Below are 27,264 nucleotides of genomic sequence, written 5' to 3'. Positions count from 1 at the left end.
TGTTATTTAAAGGAGTGATAACTAGGTGTGATTATTTTTGTTAATTGAATTTTACATTGATTTTTATCATCATGGTTGTTAAAATAATGCCTAGCGTGTTATAATGGTGGTAGTAGTGGTACAATGCCACTACTTGTAGAAGATATAAAAAGTCAATAAAAAGATGTATGCACTTTTGTGTATAGAGTCTTTACATATATAAAAGTTTGAGTGAAAGCGATAGCAATGGGCTCAACACGGAAGCCGTTTATATCCTTGAATACATTAAGCCTTAAACCTTAATCCTTCGATGTGGGAGTTGCAATCATTTTTAGGCTTTTTGTCCTTTGTTTTCACTGGGTAATTCTGTAAATAACACATTACTTTTCTAGGGTGACTATATTTACTTTGCCGCTTTATCCCTTTCAGCCAGCATGGTTGGCTCAGTGGATAGAATTTTTGCCTTAGTAGCACTGGGGTGCCAGGTCCTAATCTCAGCCAGGACACTACCTGCAAGGAGTTTGCATGTTTTTACCGTATTTGCATAAGTTTCCTTTGGCACTCCGGTTTCTTCCCATATCCCAAAAACATGCAGTTAGTTTAGCTGGCTTTCCATCAAAACTGACCTTGGCCTGTGTTAATGACATATGGCTATGGCAGTGGCTATGGCTTTGCAAAGAGCTATAATATCCCTGAACTTTATAAATACAGGCAAATAAATATCTATGGAGTGACCCATGGTTGACACTAACATAACCCTTTCTCCACTTGTCCTCTACATTACATAGGGAGTCATTCTTTTTTAGTTTACAGGTGCCTGTGCATAATTATTTAGTTCACTGCACAGGATGCTAAAAGAACATTGGAACTTCAGCAAGGTGAACAAATATTTTGTGTAATTACAGAAAATGTATTCAATATTGTCCGGGACTTGGTCCTGGATGGAAGATACATTTCCCCCACCTTTAGGTCATGGTCCCTGAAAAGAGGTTACTGTGGATGGAGTTTAGGAAGTTTTGTCTGGTGACTTACAGTTGCCATTTGGTTAAATTATTACAGAGCGTGGAGTCTGGAATAGGAGGGAAGGATCCGGATGGGGCTTTGCATTCTAGAGTCCAGGTCCTGTAGGTATTTAACCAAATGGAAATCGGCACGGAGCCAAACAAAACTTCCCAGACTCATTCTGCTGTAAGTAACATCTTCTTAGATGGACCACAACCTAAAGTAGGGGGAAAATGTATTTGCCATCCAGGACCCACCTAGCCCTGGAATCCTGTACAGTATGAAAAAGGAAACATATTAAAAGCCAGCACAGGAACTTGTAAGTTTAAAAAAAAATGTTGTGTTCAGGTTCATTTTTTAAATTTATCCAAACTGGATCAACCCAGAATTAAAAAATTATTTTTTCAACATGATATTAACATTCCGATAAAAGACACGTTAACAACCAAAAGGTGTCATCTGCACCGCATTCAATAATTCCGCCAAACTTCCAGAAGAAACTTTCTTCATAGTTGTCCCCCCAAATCAGCGCAATTAATGGATAAAACACTTCAATTATAAAAGTAAAGAGGTTTTATTGTCAAGTATGGTCATTTATCACTATCCCTACAGCAAGTCAGTAAAGAGCTCTTGGATCAGACTGTCTCAACCCTACAAACCATAGAAACAGCAGTAACATCTTTGAAAAAAAAATTCACATTTATTTACTGTCAAACAGGTGTTAATCTTTACATTGAATATTAGTGATGGGCTTTTATTAACAGCTGAGGTTTAAAAGAAAAAAAATTCTCACTGAAAATGTACACATTTGCTTTAATTATAAAATAAATTAATGGCTAAACATAGGCAGAAAGGTCATGGAGTAATAATCTGGACTGGTATTTAAAAAATATATATATATTTATATGTAGGTCAGGCACCATTTGTTTTTCAAAATTCAGGGTTCGTGCCAATGATCCCTGTTCAAAATATCTGCCAGATTTCACCAAACTTGTGCAATTAATGATATTATTGGCTCCTGAATATATAAGAAATTTATTTTTTTTCCTTTTAAGATTTTATTTGGCATCAAATAAAAATAAAATAACAAAAAGTGAACTGGATCAAACTTTCTGTGAAAAAAAAAAAAATTGATCGGGCACATCCTATTTAATACCACAAAGAACAAGCGTATGGAAAAAAAAAAGCTTTGTGCAGTAGAGATTTTTCACAAAATTGTCAATCTTTCAAAATTATTTAAATCAACAGCTATAGTTCAAGTTGGACACAAATGTATTTCACCCTAGCAATAGAACAAAATAGAATTTATTTTGCCATTTTTCATGATAACAGTTCATTGTACAGTTGAGGAAACATATGAAATAAGGCCAGTGGCTTGATTGCTAGTGGTTAGACATGTTTGTTTAATCTTTGCCTTAATGGATAGAATCTGCAGTGGCCTGCAAAGCAGGGAAAGAAAATACAAATAAAATAAGATTAAAAAAAAAATCATGACCAAAAAATAAAAATCCTGCAGACTATTCAAAAACAGCATGGTACAGTAAATCTATCCCACAGGATTTCGGAGCCTACATCTTGTATATAATACAATGCAGGCCTCACAAATTGGCAGCCGTATTTACAAACTAGGTTCCAGAGCTGCTGAACAAAATGGCCGATTTGCTACTTTTATCTCCCCCAATGTCCGGTCAGAAGCAGCAGCAGCAGATATTTTAAATACCGTGTTGGTACCAGTTTGCTTTGTAACAAATATTTTAAGTATACTCTGTGTATATACAAAGTTTTTTTTCTTACCCCCCCATTTTTTGATTTATAAAAAAAATTCACAGAACTGAAAAAGTCCATAGCTCTCCTACACAATGGAGAGCAGCGCAAGTCTTACTAGGCTGCCGATCACAAATAAGGTGGCCTCAGTTGAACAAAATTGAGTCTTTTAATACCTGCATGAGCCATTTGTACTCCTAAAAATTTATATTAAAGACTTGTGACTAGTTGCATTTGTCCTTCCCTAACATCTCCTTCGGGGACGCAACCTTCCTTGTTTATGGGTATAATGTAGCCATCGCTATTGCCCCTGCTTATCTGGTAGTACATCTGTAGATGGTGTCCAGCTCCAAGATTTGGCATGCTTTTATAATAAACGTCCTCGTTTTCACTCTTCCTTGAGGGCGATAAATCCTCTTCGATGTCTGGGCTACTCTCTGGGTATGGAGAGTCCCGTAGGTTGGGCATACTAGTGTAGAGGGAGTCTCTGTTTGGGGATTGGAGATTGTCTTCAGCCTCGGCGGTTAACTGTGACACATAACTGTCTGTTCCTTCGGTCTTCACTTTCTTCTGTGGGTGGTACAGAAGAGAGTGAGTCCGCTGTGGAATAAGTGGTGCTTCCAGCTCTTTATGGTGGAGTTCCATCCCCGGGTTGTCGCCGTGCATGAAAGAAGAAGCATCTGCAACGATCGCATCGTCTTCGCTACTGCTTCCCCCAATGACAGTTTTGATGGGGAGGGAACGTTCAATGTTGTGGTTCTTGCTGCACCGTAGGTTGTTGTGCACTAGTTCTGAAATAATCATTTTTTCAAATGCCGTATCATTCAGACTTAGTCCACAGTCTACAACTTGTACTCCATCACTGTAATCCCCATTCCGTAGAGAGTAGCTGTTGTTAAAGTTACCATTTAGCGGTAGAGTATCCATGGCACTTGAATCCCTGGCATTGTTCAGTGAATGTCCTGAAAAAGAAAAGACGAGCACAGTTTAGAGGACATTTGGCCAACCACTGGCTATGGATTTAGCATATCAAAAATATTAATGTAGTCTAGGACAAAACGTTCAAAATCAAGGCCGCTATGTAACAATTTTTTTATTATTGTCAAATTACAAGGTGCTGAACATTTTGAAAGCAGCAGAAAATAGGTAAAGGAACCTGCAAAAAATTTGAAATGCTCCGTTCTCTGACATTCCCATAGGTAATTAAATTGCACACCTCATGGGGGGAATAATTTGGAATGTATATTGAAAAACAGATCAGAGGACATTCGTGTGTTTACTCCATGCTCTTGCATATCTAATGCAAAAACTTTGGCTGATTTTTTTCGGCTGATTTGTCCTAAACGACACTAGTTAAAAAAAAAAATACATAAAAAAAGCTGAATATGTATACATCAAATTATAGGCAAATGTACAACCAAAAATGGACAAACTGGCAAGCAACTAGTTTAACAATGTATCTAACGTTCCTTTTTTTCTTGGGGTATGGAAATAAACTAAAAAAAGGACAGAATGGAAAATGGACAAAGACGTTATGGAGAACAAAGATAGCCACCTTTCACACTAGAGGCAAAATGTTCCACAAGCATCATCCACAACATGATAGAGCAAGGTGGAATGACTCACTGTGTACCACTCACATTATGGCTGTCTGCTCAGTCTATCTGGGCTAAGTGTAGCTGATATATAAAAGAAAGTAAAATGATTTATTGCACAAGATGGATTACTAGGATTCTCAGCAACTTATTCAGAGCAAGGGTTCAGCAAATGAGATTACCAGCAATAACAGCCTTTGTTTCTGGTTAATGTAATATAGATTGCTCATATTCTATGCGCCAGCAGCAGCCCCAGGCTTTTAAAGAGTCAAGACTTTGCCAGCAGCCCTGCAGTCTGCATCGGTCACAGTGATAGTACGGAATGAACCCACATGGGGTAATTAGCAAGTTAAAGCCCAGGGTGAGCATCGGGCACCAAGGTCAAAATGCAGAAATGCCAGGAATTTCTGTAAGCATGGTTCACAGAAATTAAACAAATAAATATTGGATGTAGAATGAGGAGATGTCTCTGACATGCTGTCTCACGTACGAAATTGGAGAAGGGGGAGAAAAAAAAGATGTCTACTGCATGTGTGATACAATGGTCTCCTGATGAAAACATGCTCATGTAGACAGAAATGATGTATGAAACACTTGGTTTAAAAAAATACAAGGTAAAAAATAAATGAAAATGGAAAATATTTAAAATTAAGATGAATACCATTTGATTAACAGACATATGAGATAAAATGAGATAAAAAAAAAAGGAAAAATATATATATTTTATTTTTTTACCAATAGCCTATACAATATGACGTTACTGCATTGTATGCAAGACTTGGAGGAAAATGGGACAATGGGTGGTGCGGCTGCTATTGGGAATCATGCTTAAGGCTGCAGCCTAATAGCCAATAAATCGACAATACAAATTGGATCCAGCAAGGAAAACAGTAGCAACATTCATAAATGTAGAACCAAAGGTCTAATAATCCAAATGTATATAAAATAATATTATGAAAGAAAGTGGTCTGCGTAAACTAGTCATTACTTCAGGCTATTATAAAATGCTAATAAAGGCCTGCAATCCTGGTAAAACTTCAATGGTGGTAAAAAATGTATTCATTTTAAAATAAAGGAGAAAATAATAAGTATGTTTCATTCTAAATATATTACATCATATTAATAATGTAATTATACTTATACTAAGGATAACTGTATAATCTCATAGGATAAAAGTTTTCTCTTAGACAAATGTGAATTTAACTTTTTTTTTTTTACACTTTTTATTTCCTTATTTTTTTATCATGGATCAACTTGTACTTTGGATTTATTGGTCAATGTCCACTGTTTTTTTAATTTTCAATTTTGATTTTTTTTTTATCATTTGGTAAATGAAGTTTCTATGACATGAGATATATAGAGAAAATACTTTGACATTGAAAAAAACCAAACTGATCATTAAAATGAAATATCACTCTGCGCCGTGCAGATTTCAAGGTGTGCAAAATCAATGACTGAAATTCATGGGTGTTGCTAAACAGGCTTTTTGCTTCTACAAATTCAAATTTCAATAGAATTGTAATATTTCCAGCAGGTAATAGAAAATTATCAATTGATCACCTATTCATAATTTTGTACAGAGAGAATTAAAAACAATTAAAAAAAATGTGGGAAAATGGTTTCCCTCTGATATACTTGCTTCAAGCACACCAGATTTTTTTTTTTATCTTTTTATGAACAGCAGATTTTTTTTCTGCTTCTGATCAGGTAATTTACTTGAAGACTTTCCTTAGCCTGTAGCAAGATTACTGTGGGAATGTAGAAATGATAAGCAAATAAAACATTTCTGCTTGACAGCACTCTTTTAAAACAGCAAATTATTTCAGCATTGCAAATATATTACCAACTGAGATTGCAGTATATCCATTGCTGTTATCCAAATGTAGACAAAAAAGTCCAGATTCAATTTGAAATTAATATTACTATGTCTTTGAATACAGATTGTGAACCACTTGCCCGCTGAGTTATTTCATGATTGATAAGTTATGTTTTAAATGTGCCTGTTTAAAAACCATGCTGAAAAAATTTACATTTGATAGGCAAAGTTAAGTTTTACTCCCATACTTGTCTCTCTGTAGTTCGCTAGAGGAAAGCATAAGTAAAGAAAAAAAGAAAAAAAAAACAAAAAAGAAAAAAAAAAACAAGAGAACAGATAGGACAGACTGACGTTAAAATAGAATTGTTATGAAATTTACAGTAGCAGAACATTGAATAAATAATATCTCAATGTCATCTATACTTAAATAAGCAACAAACACTTAACAGTAACACAACTTTGAACGCACAAATTTTAGGTGAAAAAAAAAATCTGTCTAATGATATAATAGACACTATGGTTCATCAACCAGCTTAAAGCTGCACTATACGCTAATTCATGCCGGTATGCTCTCCTTTATTTTTTGGTTTGCTAGCCAGTAACCTAGTCCTGATCCGCCAAGCAATCGCCGCGCTTAGTATGATAGAGAGTTGTACCTCTACGGGATAAATATCTTGAAGATGGACTCTTGGACCTTGTGATGTCAGTCCTGAAATAGTATATTAAGATTTATCCCACCTGTGTTGAAAACATGGATAATGATAGGTAAATACTAGTAACATCGCTATAATATAGTGCAGTTTTAAGAGGCCGGCAAAGGGAGTGCTGCATGTCTGTTAATATGTAAGACAGAGGGGGAAAATAAATAAAAAAGAAGAACTGCATGTCCACAGGTTTTATGTTTAGGAATGTGGTGAGTGACAGAGAACAAATGAATTAAGTAGAAGCACACCTGGTGGGTTAAACACAGGAGCAGTAGGGGTATTACATACAACAGTTTCGGCGAGCAGTGTGTTATAAGGGTTGTTAGTGCCATGGGGTCGAAGAAGAGGGTTTGTTAGTAGGTAATTGCCAGTCATTCCTAAGACAGAGAAAACAAAAATAAATTAATCAGTTCTTGTGGTACTGGCTCACAATCCTCAATATCCACCCCACAGAAAAAAAAGTCTTTATTAGGTTTTTGTATTTTTAAAATTTTTTCTGTAAATTTCACTGGTCACATATATCGCAGAAGGAAATTCCAATCAGGGATTGATTTTCAAACAATTAAATTCTGACAGAAAATAAAAAGGAATGTGGCAAAGTTTTTCAAATTCACAGGTGCTTTTTGAAATCTCTAAAATAAATATCATCCAGAGTGACATTTAATAATTTACACAAAATTACTGTCAGATAAGAATGGTAATTAAAAGCTTGGAAACTGACGTAATGTTTCAAAATGCATCTGCTAGAAAAAAAAAAAATCCTTAAACCTTTTTGCTGGTGATGAGGGATTTCTTTGCTTAATGAATATTTTAACAGTGGGACAATCCCTAATGGAAACATCTGTGTTAATAAAAAGAATGACAAAAAAATACAAAGAGGAAAAGAAAGAAAAACAATTCAGACTAGAGCAAGATACATTCTAAAAAAACAAAAGCTATGCAAAAAGAAGGCATGCTGCAGAAGACGGACAGAATCCCAAGCACACATTTAAACAGTCAAAAATACCAAAAAACTTGCTACAACATATTGTTTAACGTCAATCACAATTCTTCCATCAAAACAAAAGTTGTGATCAAGAATAGTAAAGTACAACAAAAATATAATCAACTTTTTTATGGATTATCATCTATAGTCAGTTACATGGCATTCCAGAAATATTAGAACAGCAAATGCTCCCATTTCAGGAACTTTTTTTTTTTTGAAAGTGGTAAAATGTAAATAAACAGGCAAAAAATAACAAAAAGCCAAAAATATATGAAGAGTCAAAATTGTTACAGGCAAAATTATTTTATTATAGGCGTATAGAAGAAAAATGATATGTTTACTATGTTTACTAGTTTGGTATTTTATATTAAACAGCTGCTATGGAGAAGAAAAATGGTAATTTTGATCCAAAATGTAAAAATTTTATACCAAGTTTTTGGCCAGATTTTTTTTTCAAGCACAATTTAGCAAACATTTAACCCTATTGTAAATTAGAATATATTTATGTCACTGCATTACCACAGGTGCAAATGCTTAATACATGCATTAAAAATACATGCATAATAAATATAAAATACATAAGAAATATAAATAAGAAAAAAAAACTGTGCCGAGTAATTACCTTGATTAAGGGTGGACGTACTGTTTATGTCACCTGAGATAAAGGAGGATTCTGATTGCTTTCTTACTGTGTCATTCCACATTCTTCTGATTCGACTCTGAGCAAAAAAGAAAAAACAGAATCCGAAAATGAATTTGTGAATTTCTGGCCAGCATAAATGGCAGTTTTGGCATACTGTGCAATTAGCTGAAAGTATCTATCATATTCCAATTATAGTAGCTGCAGTTAAAATCTTGGGGGCATGCTAAATGATTACTGTTGAATGTGTTTATGAAAAGGATAAAAAAAAAAATCTGACACCTGCAAAAAATTTTTAAAACCTTATCAATCTCATGATAAGAAAAAAAAAAAAAAAAAGACAGCAAAACATGTATTTGCCATCTAGATCACTGTAATGAGAAGACAATTAGTGTATCTCAACTGTGAGTCTCCAAAGGGAAGCTATAAATAAGGTTAATTAAAAATGCTGTCGACTTCTTTGTCACCTGGGTGCCGGAGGAGTATCGAGCGCTGGTTCTTGCCGTTGACGCTTTAACCACGCTGTGGGGGCTTTCAGTCGGAAGACCTCCGCAGCAGTAGGTGTGCCTGAAACACTTGCTGTATTCTTTGCGCACCTGTAAACAAGAAAAAAGAAAAGGGCTTTTTTAAACTAAGTAGGAGGGGAAAGAAATTCAAACACAATCTCTTAATGTAGCACAATTTAATGGGTTTGTTTACCAGGCCATTGATTTACTGCAATAGAGTCAACAAAAGTAGCAGCTGACATTCTTAGAGAACTTAATTAGCATCTGTCTTGAACAGCGGGCTCTCCAGGGTCATAATGAAACATAAAAGTTTCTTTCATTATATAAACTTTCGACTTTACTGCCATTCAAAGGTTTACAGAAATGACATTTCAAGCTGAAATAGCGACAATAAGACGGCGGTAACATAAGTGTAAAAATCACTGTCCAAGTTCCAAAGGGACTCCAAAACACAAAAACTCTAAAAATACTAAAAGACAAAAAATAATTTTAGCATGTTAGCAATGCAATAAAGCATTCCAAGTGAACAAAAGTGACAACAAAATGTTATGCTTTATATAAAAAATGCTTGTGGTTCTGCTGTGGTAAAAGTGTCTGAAAGAAAAGCCTCTGAAAAGGCCACAGAAAACAAATTCCTGTTTATTGGACTTTGACAGCTAAAAGAAAATGCTTTTATTCCAATATTCTAAACACAAAGTAGAACATGCATTTTTAAACTATTCTCCTCTGACCTATGTAGATGCAGGTACTTAAAGAAATGCAATCCAATCATTGAAGTCAGCTCATAATGCTATACCTTCCTGATCATCTGCTCATAATAAAAATGAGAAGGATGCGGAGTCACTAACAGACATGGGAGTAAAGAATGGTCAAATAATTCCTGGAAGTAAACAGGGAGAGCTCAGCTTCTAAGAGAACTGAACCCTAAGGGTGAATTACTCCACAGTACTCGTAGGTAGGGGTCAGTTGAGGCTTATTTTAAAGTTTAACTCTTTGTTAAGAATATACAAGCATCTGCAGGTCCAAAGCTTGGCAATAGCTCCACTAATTACAAAAACATGATTGCAAATGCGTAAAAATACTAAAGTACTGAAAGTGAAAGCACTTATCTTGGTTCATCACAACAAGAAGCTCAACAAGCAAAACATATCATTTGTCAACCAAACTTAGAACATCTGCATGCCCCTTCCCCTCACCACTACATGTAACCTTCACCTAACATTTTTTGGGGGGGTTGGAAACCGAAATGATATATGGCACCAACTGTAGGGTAAATATGCCATGTTACCACTCTATTCAGAGGGTGCAGCTCTCTATGAGCACTGTTACACCATAAACAACAAGACAAGTCAGCCAAAATAACCAATGCCAACACAGCAGATATACCCCAAGAAGTTTTTTGAGTAGAGCTATATCATTGAAGATGGACAAACAGTGTACCCTTTTTTACTGAAATATGCCCCCTAACTTTCCAGCTCTTTGGGCAATAGCTGTGATAATTATTCCAACATGGTACTGAAATGCCCTGCTGTAATTGTAATATGTCTCCAGCAATCATGTGTCACCATGGAACATCTGTGCATAGTTTAAACAGTAAAGGTAATCCCAGCAAAGAAAGTTTCTAAAAAAGGTGTGGTGTAGGGGAGCTTGGTTGATAATAAGGACTTTGGGGAAAGAATTAAGTCAAGGACTAAACCTGAAGTTCTCCGATTCTTGAAGTCCTTTAAAAGCCAACATGATGAAACAAAAACTCTGATGTTGATGCTAGGGACAGACTGCAGTGTTCTCCCCGTCCCCTTTTAGCTGGGCGCACCACCCGGCACTTTTCAGTAACCACCCTGCTGCTTTTGGGTGGTTACTGAAGAGTTGGGTTACACTTACAGCTTCTTCCCACCTAGCTTAAAAAACAGTTCTGGTTTCCTTTAGATATGTTCATCTATATATTACTTGCAGAATACATAGTGTGCTGCCTTCTGGGACTTTGTATGAATAGGCAAGCCACTGTTGCAGCTTCTCAAGTCACTGTAGCCTTTTCACTATCCATAAAGGAATGTGGGACATTCCAGAGGATATTATTAAAAGAAAAAGCTTTCTCTTTTCTCTCTTACAGAATTTGAAGCAGAAGCATAATGGATATTAACTGCTTCAAAAACATCAAAGAACTAGGACAATACCAATCAAAAAGGTATTTTGTCCAAATAACCCCCATCGCCGGGACCAGCTCCCAACATACCTATATTGCTATAAATGTACATTATCTGTCGGTAGTGTACATCCCTCTGTCATTACTGGTAAATTACAGCTTGTTCCGAGCGGATAGAGACTCAACGCTATCATCTTGTCAAGTCAGAAACATAATAGTTTTCACTTTCACAATTCTATTTCACTGTTCAATTTGGTGACGGGCTAGTAATAATAGAATAAAAAAAAAAAATAATAAATAAAAAGGGAGACCGGATTACATATGCAGACAAGGACAAGGTGATGTCTGAAACTTTTATACTGCAAAAGACATCTTCAGTAGGATATGAGAAAATCTCTGGAAAACCGAGACGGTTAACAGCGGTTGCCAGAGTAACATTAAGACCTCAGAATTCCGAGTTCCAAAGAGGTCATGATTTATGTATGTGATCTATTTTCAAGGTATATAACGTGGTGTAACTATAGGATGTGCAGCAGTTGCTATCGCAATGAAGAGAGTAGGAGGAGGTGATCCCATTCAACCTTTCTTAGACCCTCTTTACCATTTACAGCAAACCTACCAGAAACCCGAGTAATTTAAACTCTGATTTAGAAAAAAACGCCATAAGCAGTCAGTAAAATGTGTTCAAATGGTTTTTTGTTTCAGAAATATATGGTTGTATAAGGATGCAAATCTTAACCTTCTATGTAAACCTCAAGATTGGCTCAGCATTTGTATGGCTATAGACCAGGTGTGGTTTGTGATTTTTGTGGAGGATTAGGGGAACATCAGTAAATTCCATTTAAAAGGCTAAACTTTTTCAGTGCAAATGAGTTTGGCCCGTAGTTTTGAATTAGAATAAACAGGAGTGTAACAGAAATGTATAAGAGTGGGGAAGGCATAGGGAGCAGAAATGGAGGACAGTCCAATGGCTTGGAGTAAAAAAGTGGATCATTTGGCCATATAAGACAGATAAAGAAGAGCATATGTGCTGAAAAAGAGAAGCTCAGTCACCATGTGTGTGCACCATGTGGTGTAGATGGATTGACCATGGTTTATTATGAACACGTTTGGTCTCATGAAGACCAATGTTTTCTACAGAACTACATCTCACTCCTTTTACCAGCTGCCCAGTACATGGGCAGACGAAAAGAAGGCTTTGGAAGTTAAGGATGCTCCAGAAAACAAATTACACAGAAAAAAAAGATAAAATAACCAATCTGAGGCACAACAACTTAACAGTAACTACAGTATGCAATTAGAAGGTCTTGAAAAAAATCTTAATTCTTAACCTGTTAACTAATCAAAATGGATTGATTTTTTTAAACGTTCCATGCACTCAATAAAATGGTTTGTGTTTGTAAAGGTCACATATATTTCTATTATACGTTTTCACTTCCAGACTTACTTTCTTCTGAAGGGCACAGTGGAATATGAAGATAAACATTCCTTGGAAAGCGTTGAACACTGTGAAGAGGTACGTCATTACAACAGTCTCCTCGTTGATGTACAACAGACCAAAAGACCACGTCAGTCCAAGCAGACAGAGGAGAGCAAAAGCCCCAAGCACCCAGGACCTGAAAACAAAGGGGATGTCATCAATAAATGTAATGCTTTACAATCAGATGATGAACAGAGACAATAGTGATTATGATTTTCATTCAGCATTTGGCATTGTGCGAGTCAGTTCATAAAGTCGATTAAGACAAAGCAGACTACTTGATTTCTCAATGACGTGAGCCTCATTCTTGAAAGATTATACTTCTACAAGCTGACATCAGATCAAACATGAAAATATGTATCAATATACAAGACTAAACTGATTTTGCTGTCATTGTTAACAAGTTCTCAACGTCCAAAGAGTCTGCAGAGACACTTTGATCAATGCCAAATAGCTTGCTCATATGGAGTTAACGTTTTATGGTAAATCCATTGCAAATCAAGAAAAGGAGAAGCTTAAAGGATAAGTAATGGTAATATTAAACATTGATTTACATAAAAAACGCTACTTATAACATTCAAAACTATACTCTTCCATCTGGTTTTTTGGGTAATTTTTAGTGTTTGTCTGTAAATTCACAACTGCGGTATTCTACCACTGGACTGTGTATTTATAAAGGTAGTCCTCAGGCCAGCTACCAAGTTGAGTTAAATGATTAAAACAACCAGCAAATAATAGCATTATTTCCTTGATAACTGCACTAGAAACAGAGCAGTTGCAATATAATTTATTTTCTGCATACTAATAAAGTGGAAAAAAATTGGCGATCAGGCAGGGCTTTATTGTTGAAAGGGACAGGTGATGTCCTTTCAGCAAAAAGCATTCCTACCTGAATGTGCAGCTCTGCCTTGCTTACCGGGATACCAGGAACATCCCAGCTTCTTTTGCAGTTGCTGGGAGTGAATGAACTCCTATGTGCCTGCATGGGAGTTAAGTCATCCCAGCCTGACCAATAAAGTCAACCGAAAAATGTAACGAGAAAGAGAAGGTGGTAGCCCCCATGACAGAACCAAGCCAGGCGAGTAAAAACAGAGGTTAGTTCCGCTTCCATGTAACATAATAGGTGACCCCTATATTTATTGTTTAATTGTTAATAAAAGATTGCAAGTAAATATAACAAAAATTTCTAAAAATTTAAATACAGGACCGACTATTTAATGATTGAACCTATATAATTATACTTTCCTTTCACATAAGCTTGTAATTTTCTCATTTCAATTCATTTACAAATGAGTAATGGGAAATACCCAATCATACTATGTCCCAGAAACAGCTCACCCACCTCCCCCCAAAAAAATACATAAACAAAATCAAAATGGCATCACAACTATAGATACATTATATACAAATGGGCCAAATTTCTTTTAAATCCAATGGTTTTTAATTTCCAAACATCATTGCACAGATCATACAGGAATGTTATTAAGCAGCTTTTTTTGCTATAAATCAAGTACCATTTTTACAGCTAACAAAATAGGATTTTTCTCGGTACCTGACATTTATGAAAAAAAATAGCCATAAGGGTATTCCTGTGGATTCACAGCTCAACTTCACAAATCTAGTATCAAATTTACTTTTCAATTCATGATGTCTCATCACAAAAAGCTGAAATGAATATTAAAAAATGTACCGCATAGGCAATGAGGCACAATCCTGACAACACAAATGAGAAAGACAAGAAAGAAAAAAAACAACCAAGATGGATGGGAAGTGAGAAATAAAACCACCAAGGAGGGGCATAAAATTGCCATGTGTGACCCAACTAAAAAATGAGCAGAGGAAAATCGAATGGAGGACAAGGAAGATTTGAGCTAGGGCATTCCACATCTAGCTAATGGTCTCTTACTTGATAAAAGGCTTATTATCTTCATATCTAGAGAGCATTACAAGCAGAGGAGAGAAATCAGATTGTTAGAGACAGAAGTGGAGCAGAAAGAATGGAGCATTTTTTCTTTTTAATACACAAGGCAGAATTAGGGAGGAAAAAAGTAAAAAAATATAAAAGGCACTGTTCAAATGATGAATTTTATCAAGGGAGGTTTGGAAAAGGGATTGTGTCAATGTATAAAAAAAACACAAAAAGGGGGAAAAAGTCATGCTACAGCTGTAAGGCTTCACCTTACCCAGGTAAGTCCGTATTATAGTAGCCGTCACATACACGATAATTACTGGAGTGGATGAGACAGAGGTAAGAAAAAAAAAAAAGGGAAAGATAAAGAGAGATGCTAAAACGAAAAGCTCTCCTAACATGCAACATGCATTGAGGAGCATATTGGTCAAAGAACTGTGCTAACTGTCCTCAACATTCTTCTGTGCTTCATTACGCTATGACTGCCCCCTTCCCACAAGGTTCTATGTTCAGTAGACATTGGTGATATTTATTAGAAGCTATTACCACCTTTCTGACATCGAGTTCTAAGATGCCCACTTTATCTAGATGCTGTTATTATTACATTGCGTGTTCTACACCAAAAAAGGTGAATCAACCCATCATGCAACCCTAAGCACGAGCCTAAGGTGTTGTGGATGTCCAGGCAACTTAGGTACCATATTAATGCTCGAGTTGTAAACCAGGTGGAAAGCACAACTGGTCAAAGCTTTGCACCCATCTGCCACGTTACAAGTAATACTGTACTTGTAGGCACTTTGTCTCCGACCGGGTAGGTCAAGCCACCATACACAGCCACACATTATAAATGTAATTTGGGGGGTGATGGGCAAAGTTGTCTCCTTGCTTCTTTTTGTCATGAGATACAACAACAACAACAACCTATGTTTGCAAAAATGGCTTGAGGTGCAAAAAATGTTCCCTCCAAAAAGTGCCAAATCACATTCTATAGTAGGTTCATCTTCCAAACGGCAACACAAGGAGGAAGATACCCCTATCGCAATTCCCAGCTCAACCGAACAGTTCTGCATATGCCAAAGCAACCTGTATTATTACCTTCTAAAACTGCCTAATGGGAGGGGCAGAAGGTACAAACCTACTGGAGTTTTAGAAGCAAATAGGATGCTAGGTTTTTGGTTTACCACCCCAATAACCCCATGATGTCAAGACATTGGTTGTGTTTGGAGTTGGCTCTAAACCCCAACCCAACTGGTGATGCTACTTAAAATTATAAAATAAAAATCTCATTAATGTGCCACAATTTATTCAGTACCAGTACATTTTCATAACCTACATATTTCTTCAACACTCTGTTATTGGCTCATATTGAAAAACAGTATCATTAGGATGGTCATTAAGAGATGACCTGCAACTGTTCTGGAACCCTTGCCTATTCTTTAGAATTACATTTCAGTATTCTCCCCAGATTTTTTTTTTTGCTGGGTGGGAAAAAGCTGTAAGCAGGTGGTGACTGACCCCCGTATTGTGACCAAACTTTTCAGTAACCATTCAAAAACAGCTGGGTAGTTACTGAAAAGTGCCGGTTGGTGCGCCTGGCTAAAAGGGGCTGGGGAGAACACTGGGCTATGTAGAGTCTGAGCATTTGTCTGAAATGACAGGTGGACCATCTGTTAGGCCAGCCAAAAACACTGCAGAGTCGTTTTAACAGAACTAATATGTTTATAATGTCAAAATTTAGGCTCAGGTTTCACCTAGCTTGCCTGTTGTAGTTAATAAGCTGAATGTTATAAAACAACATGGACTAAATAGAGTTTTCCTGTAAAAACACTTTTATTTTCAAACCTTGAGCTTTTTCAAAATTAATATTAGTCACTGCTTGCTCCTTCAACTAAGCAAAATGTACAAAGTCCCTAAAACCTGGTATTTTATCCTTAAAACCACTGCAATGCAATAACCATCCCTTTCTAAAGGTCACACCATAAAATGAGCAGCTGTCAAATAAGAGGCTCCTCTAGTGTATGAAACCTTCCTTTCTGAAGATTTGAAGTGGCATTGGGATTAAAGCAAACATTTGTTTAATTAGTCACATACAACAGATAATCTGCAAGTTAACATTAGTAATAAAGAGTCAATTCTCGCAGGAGAGCTGGATTACAAGTGAGAAGTACTTCAAGCCCTACATCACAAAGTCATTTAACAAAACAAACCTCACATAATCATGTCAGCCTTGTGGACGAGAACATCATTTTAAACTGTGCTTTAAATGCAAATGAAATTACCCTGTTGCTATGGAGTACTTTATTTCATTTACGCAATTTAGGAGGGCCATTTCATTGGAGGCATTATCTCCGGACATTGTAAAAGTAGCGGCGCGATGGTAGCCGGGCCTAATCGCACACAGACATCTTTACTGCTGACTGATAAACTGCAGATCGGTTAACACGGAATACCCTGTATCGGTTGGAAGAAGCGGGTCACTTACTTAATGTTTTCCAAACGGCTGGAGTCGGGCTTTAAAGAGTTGGAATGCTTCACCATTTTGCACAGTGTGATCACCAGGAAAATAATATTGACCTGAAGAAAGAAAAACATGGTCACATAAATTAATATAAAAAAAAACAGTATAGTAATAACATAAGAAAAATAATAGAATATAAATATCTTCAAAAATTACAAATGATTTTGTGCATGTCTGGATTGAAAAAACAATTAGAACATTTCTACAATATATACACATTCCACAATATTTTGATAAAGTGTGCTTTAGTAAACTGAAATCACAACCAGTGTTGCCAGCCCTGCTGAACCATCAAACGTTCTCTACACCAGCCCAATTCTGTCACACTCCACATGCATACATTGATTTATTCCCCCCAAAAAAACTAAGCTGCTGCCATTAAAAAAATCCACAAATACTGTGCATTGAAACGGCTCTTGAGAGATAAAGGAGATCTAGTTGGACCATGGTAGGAACCTCTCTATGACCAATGAGCTGAGTCAGTAAGCAGTAATACTAAATGATAAAATCCCCAGCCAAATAGCAACGTAACCACCAGTTTCCAGCACAAAAAAAAAAAACTATAACTAAGCCTTGTGCGGCTTTACCATTTACCATTATTTTGTAGGTATTCATCAGGAACCTTGGGACTGAATGCCCAAAATTGCACAACTATTTCTTACCAATTTCCTACTTCTGACCATATTTGATCAGCCTCCCATTCGAAAGGCAAACTTTGCAATTCTTCATGCGTATTCAGCAATTTCGCTAAGTGGCAAGATCGCAACATGCGCCGGGCCTATTTAACTTCTTCTGACAACAAATGTCAGTAAATTGACTGTGTACTTCCATATTAATTAAATCTAGTTACAGCAGGGGTTGATGTTCTTATGCCATGCCTAATTTGCAAGCCAAACAAAAGAGAAACATGTATGTCTGTTCTTCCAGGGAGAAAAAACAGCTCTGTGATCAATATTTAAACAAACTTTTAAAGTAAAAATGATATTCTAAATAATGGATTGCTTTTGCCTAATTTTACAGTGATTTTTTAATGCTTTGATGTTGGTATCTAAGACTTAGGGAAAATAAAATAAAACCTTTTTAACGGTGGTAGGTCGGCTGAGCAAAACTTGGAAAATATGACTTGCTTTTATGACCCTCTCTAACTGTCCTGAATTTTTGAGTTTATCTTCCTTTTGCCCTTTTCCTCCAAGCTAACTGGCTCCTAAAAAAAATCTGAGAAATCTTTAAAACCAAACCCGTGGGAGGCAGAAAGTACAGAAACCTGAAATTACTTGTAGGAAAAAAGCAATGATTCACAATTGTGCTACCGGAATGATACAGAATTCACTCCCAGTAAATCCATTGAGAACCTAAAGAATGAAATGGGAACATTTGGGGCCATAAATGGGCTAGCAGCACATCCTAAGGGGGATGAGTCCCTATAGAACAGCCTTTTTGACCCTTTTTAATATGGGTGGACCCTTAAAAAAAAATCAAGGTCTTAGGGAAGCTCACAGTACATTAGTGTGATGATTTTTGGGAAGAGTTCCTCTTACATTGCTAGCCAATGTGAAAGCTATCATCCTTACAGATAGTCAAAAAGATCCATAAAATGGACTTGAGAGGCACAATTTGCTCTATGCAAGGAACCCCCAGCAACCGCCTAGGGTGCTATGAAACCCTGGTTGGGAAACACTGCTATATAGACCTTTACTCAAATGTGCAAAGTTCAACTTGAGCTACTAAGCTCTGTAAACAGCATGCTTTTATAAAATCAGGCAGTAAGAAGAAAACTTTATGATACAAAGGTAACTAGTACATCATGCAATAATAAGGAATAAAACAATCTAATTTCTTTGAATTTGGTCCTGACTGGAATATATACAGAACCGCTATATACTTCTTTAAAAAACATGGTGCAAAAAGTAATCACTGGCTTTCATTCAGCTGAAAACCTGAAAGTTGTGTTTCCTGTACTATTAACTAAGCATTTTAAAATACATGATGTGTTTATTTTTACAGCTCTGAATATGATTCACATAAGCATTTTTTTATTACTCCACAAGCCCTGCTCCTGGCTTGGGAGGAAGCACAGTAGTAAGTGCCAAAATGTCCCTCACTCATCTTAATGTGTAGGTGTTTGCAGACTAATAAAATATGGAAAAGCATGTTCTGTTTTTTCTTTTTTTTTTGCTGTTTACAGGTCCTCTCAAGGCATTCATGGGCATGTTCACATTGGAAAATCTTTGCTGACACTTTTGTTTTTTTACATGGAGCAGTTGCGTATGCATGTTGTGTTATTTGCTTTGTCATATACATGAATCGATTCAGGATATATTCCAAATATAGAAATGTTTTTGTTTAACGCTGTAGATCATTTACAAGCTAAATAGCTGGCCCAACAGATTTTAGGTATGGATGTAGACTGTTGGTCTTCAGCAAGACAAGGTCTTCTATATCTCTGGGAATGCCGGAGTCAAGATCATCCAGCAATGCCCCTTTAAAGTGGACCTATCACTAAGAGATGATTGAAAGCACCAATACTAAACTTAATTGGAAAGAATGCGAATTGACTGGATGTGAAGTTGATTTTTTTGGCATCGGTAGTTTGTCACAATTGAAACAAGTATGCAGATAACTGTGACAAGTTCTAGGACAGTCAACTGAATCCTGCACTCTATACTCATTCCAGGTCAGTGAATTAAAATTTATTTAAAGCAGAGGATCAGATCACCAACCAGGCAAGATGGATTTTTTAGATCCATGGCAGCTTATATAAACTGGTAAAAAGGTAAACGTTAATGTACCTTTTGTAGACAGAGAAGACTCCCTTTTCTTGATGCATTTTTTGGCAACGTATAATTGGATAACCCAAAAGGTCTTGGTAATGGCCATAAATGAAATCCAAAAAGGTATAAAGCCTGTGGCCTGTGACTTAACCCAATATCAATTAGATATTAATATTGGTTGTACTAAATATTAAAAATGCTACTTAAAATATTTTTCCATATCAGCTAAGATTTTCTAAAGATGTCACTGCATTCAAATTTCAGTTCTTTATCCACTGGCAAGAAGAGACATCAGAATACCCAACTCCTTGCTTTTCTCGTCTCTCTACCTCTTTTTAAGTTTCAATTAAAAGCAACCGGTTACACAGAATATGGCATCTTCATCATTACATCAAGCCCTGAGAGTTAAGTTGTTGGAGAGATACTGGCACATGCTATACAAAGATATACAAAGGTACAATATGCATAAATATGTATAAATGTACAATATGCATTTTTAAAACACTGTAACTCATGTAACAATATACAGAACCATCAAGTTAAATAATTTCAGAACATGAATTGGGTTGGTCTATTGCCTAAACTGCAGAACAAAACTGGTAAAATTTGCAAAAACTTTTGGTAAAATCTTTACATATTTATATTCTTTTTAAGGGACAGTTTTTCTTTTCACATGCAAAACTACAGTTTGACTTTAACGTTAGCTGTAGCTAAAGTAGGCCTGTGACCGCTGTGCAAACTATTGGATAATATCTTAGCCGATTTGAGCGGAGAAGGGCAGTCGAGCAAACACTATAAAATGCAGCCTACAAAAAATTCATTTGGGAAATCTAACAATGCACATTAGACTGACATTGGGACCATCACTTTGAATTATGTCTCTCACCAGTTACTTTCATTATTAATAAGGTTCAAACATAGTTTGCCAACAGAATGGAAAGGATGAGTGAAATAGGAGTGAACATTTAGCCATTGTACAAAGGAGTTTTAAGTGGGGACTTTGGGACACACACGATATAAAGCTAAACGGAACACAGAGAACTTGTGTGCCAGAGAGTAAACATAGTAACAGGATACAGAAATAACTCACATCTGTTACCTGCTTTCTAATCTACAAGGCAGAATTGCAGAACAGTGAATTAAAGAGGCTGGGTAAAATATAAAATTTGGGAATTTAACATTATGGCCGAAGATGTGTGCTTTACTCATCATTAGGCATTATTTACGCAGCCGTCCACACTTGTCAATCATGGGCTTCTGTTCTACCTTCTTGCCACCAATAATAATTTAATGTAATATATTATAATAAGAGAACACAAATAGGGAATAGAAAGGTAAATCAGCCAATGAAAAGATGCGACAATACAGAGGGCAGTCAATAGAAAACAATTAAGACAATTAATTCTTTGACTCTCCTTCAATGACCTTCAGGAAAACATTTTACACAGCTCTGTAGAAAAAATGGTCCACAAATTTTTTTTCGTTGTCAGGAAAATCTGAATTGAAGGTCACAAACCCCTTATAGCATATTTTTATTTTAAGCAATATCTTAGGTGGTAAGTCATATTTTATAATGCAATATAATTTAGATAGAAAAGTATATAAAATAATAATAATTCAGTATTATAAAATATTTAGTATAGACGTGTGTGTGTGTGTGTATATATATATATATATATATATATATATATATATATATATACGCCTACTCGGAACGGTGAATGGGAGCAGGGTCTGTTAATGACAGGCTGACCTAATAACCTGAGCCCCTGTGTATATATAATTTAATTTATATTTTATCTGCCCTTTTTTTAGTCTTGGGATCAGCACTGCTAGTAGATGTAAATGACTATTAGTTCCAGACACAGGGGAGACACCTATAAAAACCAATAGCACAAAAGGCAAAATTTTTAACAATTTTAGGTCTACATTATTAACTGTAGTAAGTACTGTTACTTTTTGAAGAAGAGCTCCAGTCTGCTCAATGGGGTAGGACCTCTGGTCTGTTTTAGCTGCTTATTAAATCCAGTTAACACCTCTCCCTGCCTTTCTTACTTTAATAGAATTGCCATCCCCTTCACATTTCAGAAATCATGAATTCCCATTATCCAAGAATTCACATACGTCTTTATGGCCATAATATGAAAATGATATGTGTGTGTATAAAGGAAACAAAAAGGTTTAACCAGATAAATATGTCTACACCATGCTCATTTCTCAGGCCTGTTTTCCCAGACGCACCATTGAATAGTTGCTATGCCGTATTCCTTTAAGCACTTGCCAAGCATCTGTAAGAATTTACTTTGACTACCCCTTCGTGAACAGGCAGTGCAGCACAGAACAGAAGAGCTGGAAGTGGATAAGTAACATCCACAGAGTTAGACCACAAAGGAGAGTACCAATTTAATTAACGTGTTCCACCCAATAAAGAGTTTTAGCTAAATTTATTAGGTAGGTCATTAAGAAGAAATAATGGTTTATAGTATGAGTGGTTTGACGTGTCTTCTATTCCAGGACAGTAAAAAAAAAAAATAGTAACTAAATGCCAAAAAGTCTAAAGAGAGAAAACTCTAATATACAGCAGCATTTTGTGTTTAGTCCTAATGATTCTATGTGTGAACAGAGGAAGATCGCCTATCCATCCCCCCACTGTTCTTTGGCTGCTTGATATTGTGAATTGCCAACTAAGCCTTTACCAGTGTGCCGACCTACCCGTAAGGATCTCCAGCTGAAAAGTATTAGAAGGAAAAAAAAAAAAGCCAGACTATTAGGAAGACTCCAGCCGTGCATGCCACACCCAACGTAATTAGAACAATGTGTGTGTTTGTTGGCGTCCGGAATTGCTAAGGGTGTATGCTTCAGCTTGGCAATCAGCCATCTCCATCATCCAAGGACTCACAATAACAAGCAATAAGGATCATGTGCGTGTGTGTATTTTTTAAGAATGCTGCTGGCATTTTTTTGGGAACAATGGTCGACACTTTTTCAGACGTGTGCCATTGAAGAGCCCAGGCAAAATGAACAGAAGTTATAACACAGGAACTGCTTAAGTGTCACTTAGGAGTCAAAAGTTTGCTTAGTAGAATGCTAGGCTTTGAAAACACAGTGCCACTAGCTACTTAACAAACGTAGAAATAAAAAATGGCCATTGGAAATAGTTATTCTATGCAATCTGCTCCCCTGTTATGGTCAGGCCAGGCCAACCCAAGCCAAACCAGAGGTACTTGGACTGAGGGGTTGACATATCTGTCCCCCACAAGGAAAAAGTACTGGTGAATAAGAGGGGATTTGGGACACCCCTTTGCAAAGACATTCTTTAATTTGCTCTGCAGGGACAAAGAAATGGATATCAATTTTCTGTGCAATGCAAACCATATTTCCTCTCCATTTACTGATACTGAGCATATGGACATTTCACAGCCAGTGTGGGACTTGAACTGAACCTGACAGCAAATTTTACCTTAATAAAACTTAAAATCTGTGCTCTTGTATATGGTATTACAGATTTTGAAATTTTATACTGGGCCAGAAACCACCAACAATTTTTATGAAATGGCAGTACACATAATGCCATGACATTTTATTTTACTGGAAGGTTTAGCAAATTTAAAAAACAGGCTCTCTTTAACATATTAAAGATTTGGTAGATCAGTAGTGGAACGGATTTCTGCTGAATTTAGAGCAGATCTATGTCTTGCCCTCCATACTGTCCATATATACACACATGAAGTTTCAGCTTTCTCTCTGCATCCAAGTACAGTACAAGTTTGCTGTGTGTTTTATAACCTGCTCAATTGAATCATGTCTGCCTGAGCCTTGCATTTAAAAATTAATTCCACGCAGCCTGCAGTGCTGACATGGATCTGATAAGACAGTGGAAGAAAACACCGTTCTAAAAGTAACCCAGCTGAACTGCACATGTTCTGACCCGAATTGCCTTCCCTGGAGCTTTTGTTACCTGGTGAGAGTGTGGTCCTAAAGCGGCACTCATGTCTGGGTATCTGTGCAGCTAGCCATGCAGAAGACCGCGTCGCTCTGGGACTGCCAGGCGAAGAGGTGTTTCTCTAAAGAAGGTTTCTAAATGAGTGCGCGAGACTGAACTCTTTGTGAACTGGATGAATTATTAAAGATGCAGATGGAGCTGTCCGAATGATAAGAACACATCCTGACGTGTCATGATCTAAGCTTTCATTAAACCATTTCAGGCATACTAATGGTATCCCAACGCTCATTACTTACATGCTCCCTTTTCATAGATATAATAACCCTACCACCATAGGAATGGCAGTCAGCGATCTCACAGTGGGAAGATAAGTGCTCTGCATCTAACACATTCCAAAATAATGCAGCAAAAAGCAAATCCTGGCACTAAAAATGTGAAGCCCAACTGGTAGCTCTCATGGGTCTCATCTTCTCCTGTGTGACGCTACTTCCATGGAATTAATGTGGAAAGTCTCCTGTTCTCTTCTGCCACTTTCAGCAAATTGCTAATACATCATTCCTACCCCCCCAACACTATGCCCATTTTATTAACCTCATTCACAACAGCTTATGCGTCGTATCTCTTCTCCTATTTTCCCACCCAGTTTTTCACCATGCTGTGTTATCACTCCCCGATCCATCTCTTCTTTCCGATGTCAAATTATATCCATAACATGCCACTCTGCCTCTTCTTTTCTGTGCATGTGCCTCTTCTTTTCTGTGCATCCCTTTCTATTGCCTGCTCTCTTTTCTATGCTTCTTGCTTCCTTACTACTAAACTTCAGTATTTTTGTCATAATTGATAACTTCTGCATACCATTTGTGCCATCTTGCCACATGCTCCCTGTAGCCCATCCTGTATGGAATGAAGTCTAAACGTCAAGTCAAAATATAAGCAGAATTCCAGACAAATGGCTAAAGAAAAATCCGAGAAACATGCACAAATAGAGAAAAGGTGATCGAGCTAGGGTTGTTTGTGCTTTAGGATCACGTGTGAGCCTCCAGGACGATTAGAGGTCAAAGCTATTGCAGGAGAGGAATCGTTCTCAAGAGCGTCAATCTGACTACTACCTGCTGTTTCATTCTGGAGGTTGGGAATACAGCTCCCAAAGGCCTTACACTTTGCAGGCTAAACTATTTGCTTTGGGATAATAATGTTATGGATGGTAAATAATAGTGGAATCCAGCTGATAGTAGTCAATTCAAGACTTTTATCCTTTATCCTTTAGAGAAAAGTCTATTTATTATAGTTACAAAATAAATAGGAAGATGTATAAAAAATGAGGAAGAGGTAGCTTGTTTTGGGACTTAAAACAAACCAATACACTAAGAATAAAATTTCTAATGGAATAAAAAAACAACAGTGAATTACAAACACGACTGACCTGTGTAAATGGCTTAAAAAATTGAGACTTCAACTACATGATGATACATATAAGACCTAAAGAAGATCATTAAGAAAATTAAAAAATTGGTCCAGGCTGATGGGAACTGTTCAGAATGTGCCGCAATTATGGCTTCAATAATTGTGGTTGCCAATTTCCAAATAGTGGATAAGGTGTTTTATCGTTTTATAATATTCCACATAGGATTGTTTTTAGCCAGATCAAAGTAAATATCTGACTGTTTCCTAGCACAGACATGTTGAGAAGGCTCGGTTACTAAAAATGGCCTATTGTTTCTCAATGGGTAAGACAGACAAAACCATCTCTAATGTTCCTCCTTTCATTCTGAGACCAAGTCCTTGTTTAAGAGATATTTGAGGACTCCCAAGAGACTTAATAAAGCGTAAGGCAGGCAGTTAGGAGGTCAGGGAAGTACCTCCACCCAAATTTGTCATATTTTTAAACAGATAAAAAGATAGAACGATGGTCTGTTGTCTCTTTAATAATAGGATACAGACAGCAGTCGCACTAGACTAGTATCAATCATCTGTCTACAAAGACTTAGGAAGTCTAAGAAGAGATGTTTATACAACTTACGTATATATGGCCCACCGAGACATCATCAAATTGGAGGAATTTAAACAGTATATTTCCAGGATACATAAACACCACTATGGTACATTGTTGTAAATGGGATCTTCAAGTCACTACTAACTGATCCATACCAGTAATCACAGCTTAAGCATTATAAGATTTTAAAGCCATGACCCACAAACCTCCATGTTTCCTTCTGAAAGATGTTCCAACATTTTACATTTTTTTTTTTCACAGAAACAAGGTTTTACTACTTACTGTGGAATTAACAGGTTTCTAAAATTTTTGCAGGGCCAGCAGCTAAAATAAAGTTCAACAAGGTTCCCTAGGTTAGTTCCTACTGATGTGGGCATACACCCCAGAACTTTGTCACTAAGAACCCTTTCAATATACTCAGTTTAATGGCAGGATATTAGGCTTTAAGATGGGGGTGCAATGTATAAAGCAAGCATTTTAAAGGATAACCTACCTTCAAATAAAATACCATTATCCGGTCCCCTCCCCAGCAGGTGAGTTGCTCTAAGTCGGAAAGAGGTGGGAGCAGAATAGCTGTGTTTTTAGTACAGGTATACTTTAAGACCGTAAAATGTACCAACATTTCAGGATCTGTATAAGGGGGCTGAGTTAAAATAAATCCCCAAAATACTGGAAGCCATAACAGTTGGATCAAGTGTTAAAGCTGGGCTCTAGCAAACATTCCATTACACTGATCAACAAAATTAAAAAATAAAGGAGTTTTTTGACCGTTGTGGCATAATGGCCAAGGTCTGTTAAGGCACATAGGGGCATATTGGCCATTTAATTGGGGTTTGTTATTGAAAAAAAAAAAAACGAAAAAAAGGAGAATCAGAACCCCTGAAATGTAGAATCACTGATCACCACCTGGTAATGATCCAGCGGGGTCAGAACCTACTTCTAGGCTAATGATTAACTATGTAGTAAAATCAAGAAGCCCGCACCTTGAGAAACACATGCAGCTCCCATATATCCACCGTGACAGAAGATCCCGTTAATGTGAAAATGAAAAAAAAAAAAGATGTGTCTGCATACATGTAATTGTCTTCCCTCTACTATGTCTATTATTTCATTGTCTTCTGCTGTACCAACAACTGACAAAGGAATGAAAACTTCATTAAAAAAACAAAAAAAACAAATCCACCTTGACAGCCAAACCTTCAAACATTGCATTACTAAAGACAAACCGTGAAGCCCAGCACTTCGTTCTGCCTATTAATGCGATCCATACACGAAAATGGCAAATTAAATCGCCAGAATGATTCATGAAATAAACGAAGAGAAGCTCCTTACCAAAATAATGAAAGCCACTGGACCAATAAAACTCCAGATGAAATTGTTGTCTATCTTCAGCCAGCACCTTTCAAGAAGAGAAAGCAGAAAATGAATACAAATGAGATTGGGAAATCATAGTTCATAGTCAAAGCCCCCAAACCCCCCTACCCCTTACTGTGCGATGCCAATATGATGTGAGTAT

General features: G+C 36.7%; 1 protein-coding gene across 22 annotated transcripts in view; it reads right to left on the bottom strand.

Annotated features, from left to right (window-relative positions):
- Positions 1-1,536: 1,536 nt before the first annotated feature.
- ADGRL2 (adhesion G protein-coupled receptor L2) overlaps positions 1,537-27,264 on the bottom strand; it is a 162,552-nt gene continuing 136,824 nt past the window's right edge. For 5 of the 22 annotated variants that reach the window (XM_072419529.1, XM_072419535.1, XM_072419533.1 and 2 more), the window contains 10 exons: positions 27,081-27,147; positions 17,006-17,097; positions 14,798-14,842; positions 14,521-14,547; positions 12,582-12,750; positions 8,953-9,081; positions 8,468-8,564; positions 7,109-7,237; positions 6,405-6,422; positions 1,537-3,707 (listed from right to left, as the gene is read on the bottom strand). In XM_072419529.1, coding sequence (XP_072275630.1) covers positions 2,956-3,707; positions 6,405-6,422; positions 7,109-7,237; positions 8,468-8,564; positions 8,953-9,081; positions 12,582-12,750; positions 14,521-14,547; positions 14,798-14,842; positions 17,006-17,097; positions 27,081-27,147 — 1,525 coding nt within the window. In that variant the 3' untranslated portion in view covers positions 1,537-2,955. Of the gene's footprint in view, positions 3,708-4,385; positions 4,425-6,404; positions 6,423-6,812; positions 6,895-7,108; positions 7,238-8,467; positions 8,565-8,952; positions 9,082-12,581; positions 12,751-14,520; positions 14,548-14,797; positions 14,843-17,005; positions 17,098-27,080; positions 27,148-27,264 lie in introns of all 22 variants that reach the window. The other 17 variants (XM_072419534.1, XM_072419551.1, XM_072419540.1 and 14 more) reach the window with 12 other exon arrangements.

Source organism: Pyxicephalus adspersus, chromosome 8, assembly GCF_032062135.1.
Source record: "Pyxicephalus adspersus chromosome 8, UCB_Pads_2.0, whole genome shotgun sequence".
NCBI lineage: Eukaryota > Metazoa > Chordata > Amphibia > Anura > Pyxicephalidae > Pyxicephalus > Pyxicephalus adspersus.
Note: the sequence above shows the minus strand (reverse complement) of the source record. Positions and strands in the feature narration are given on the sequence as shown.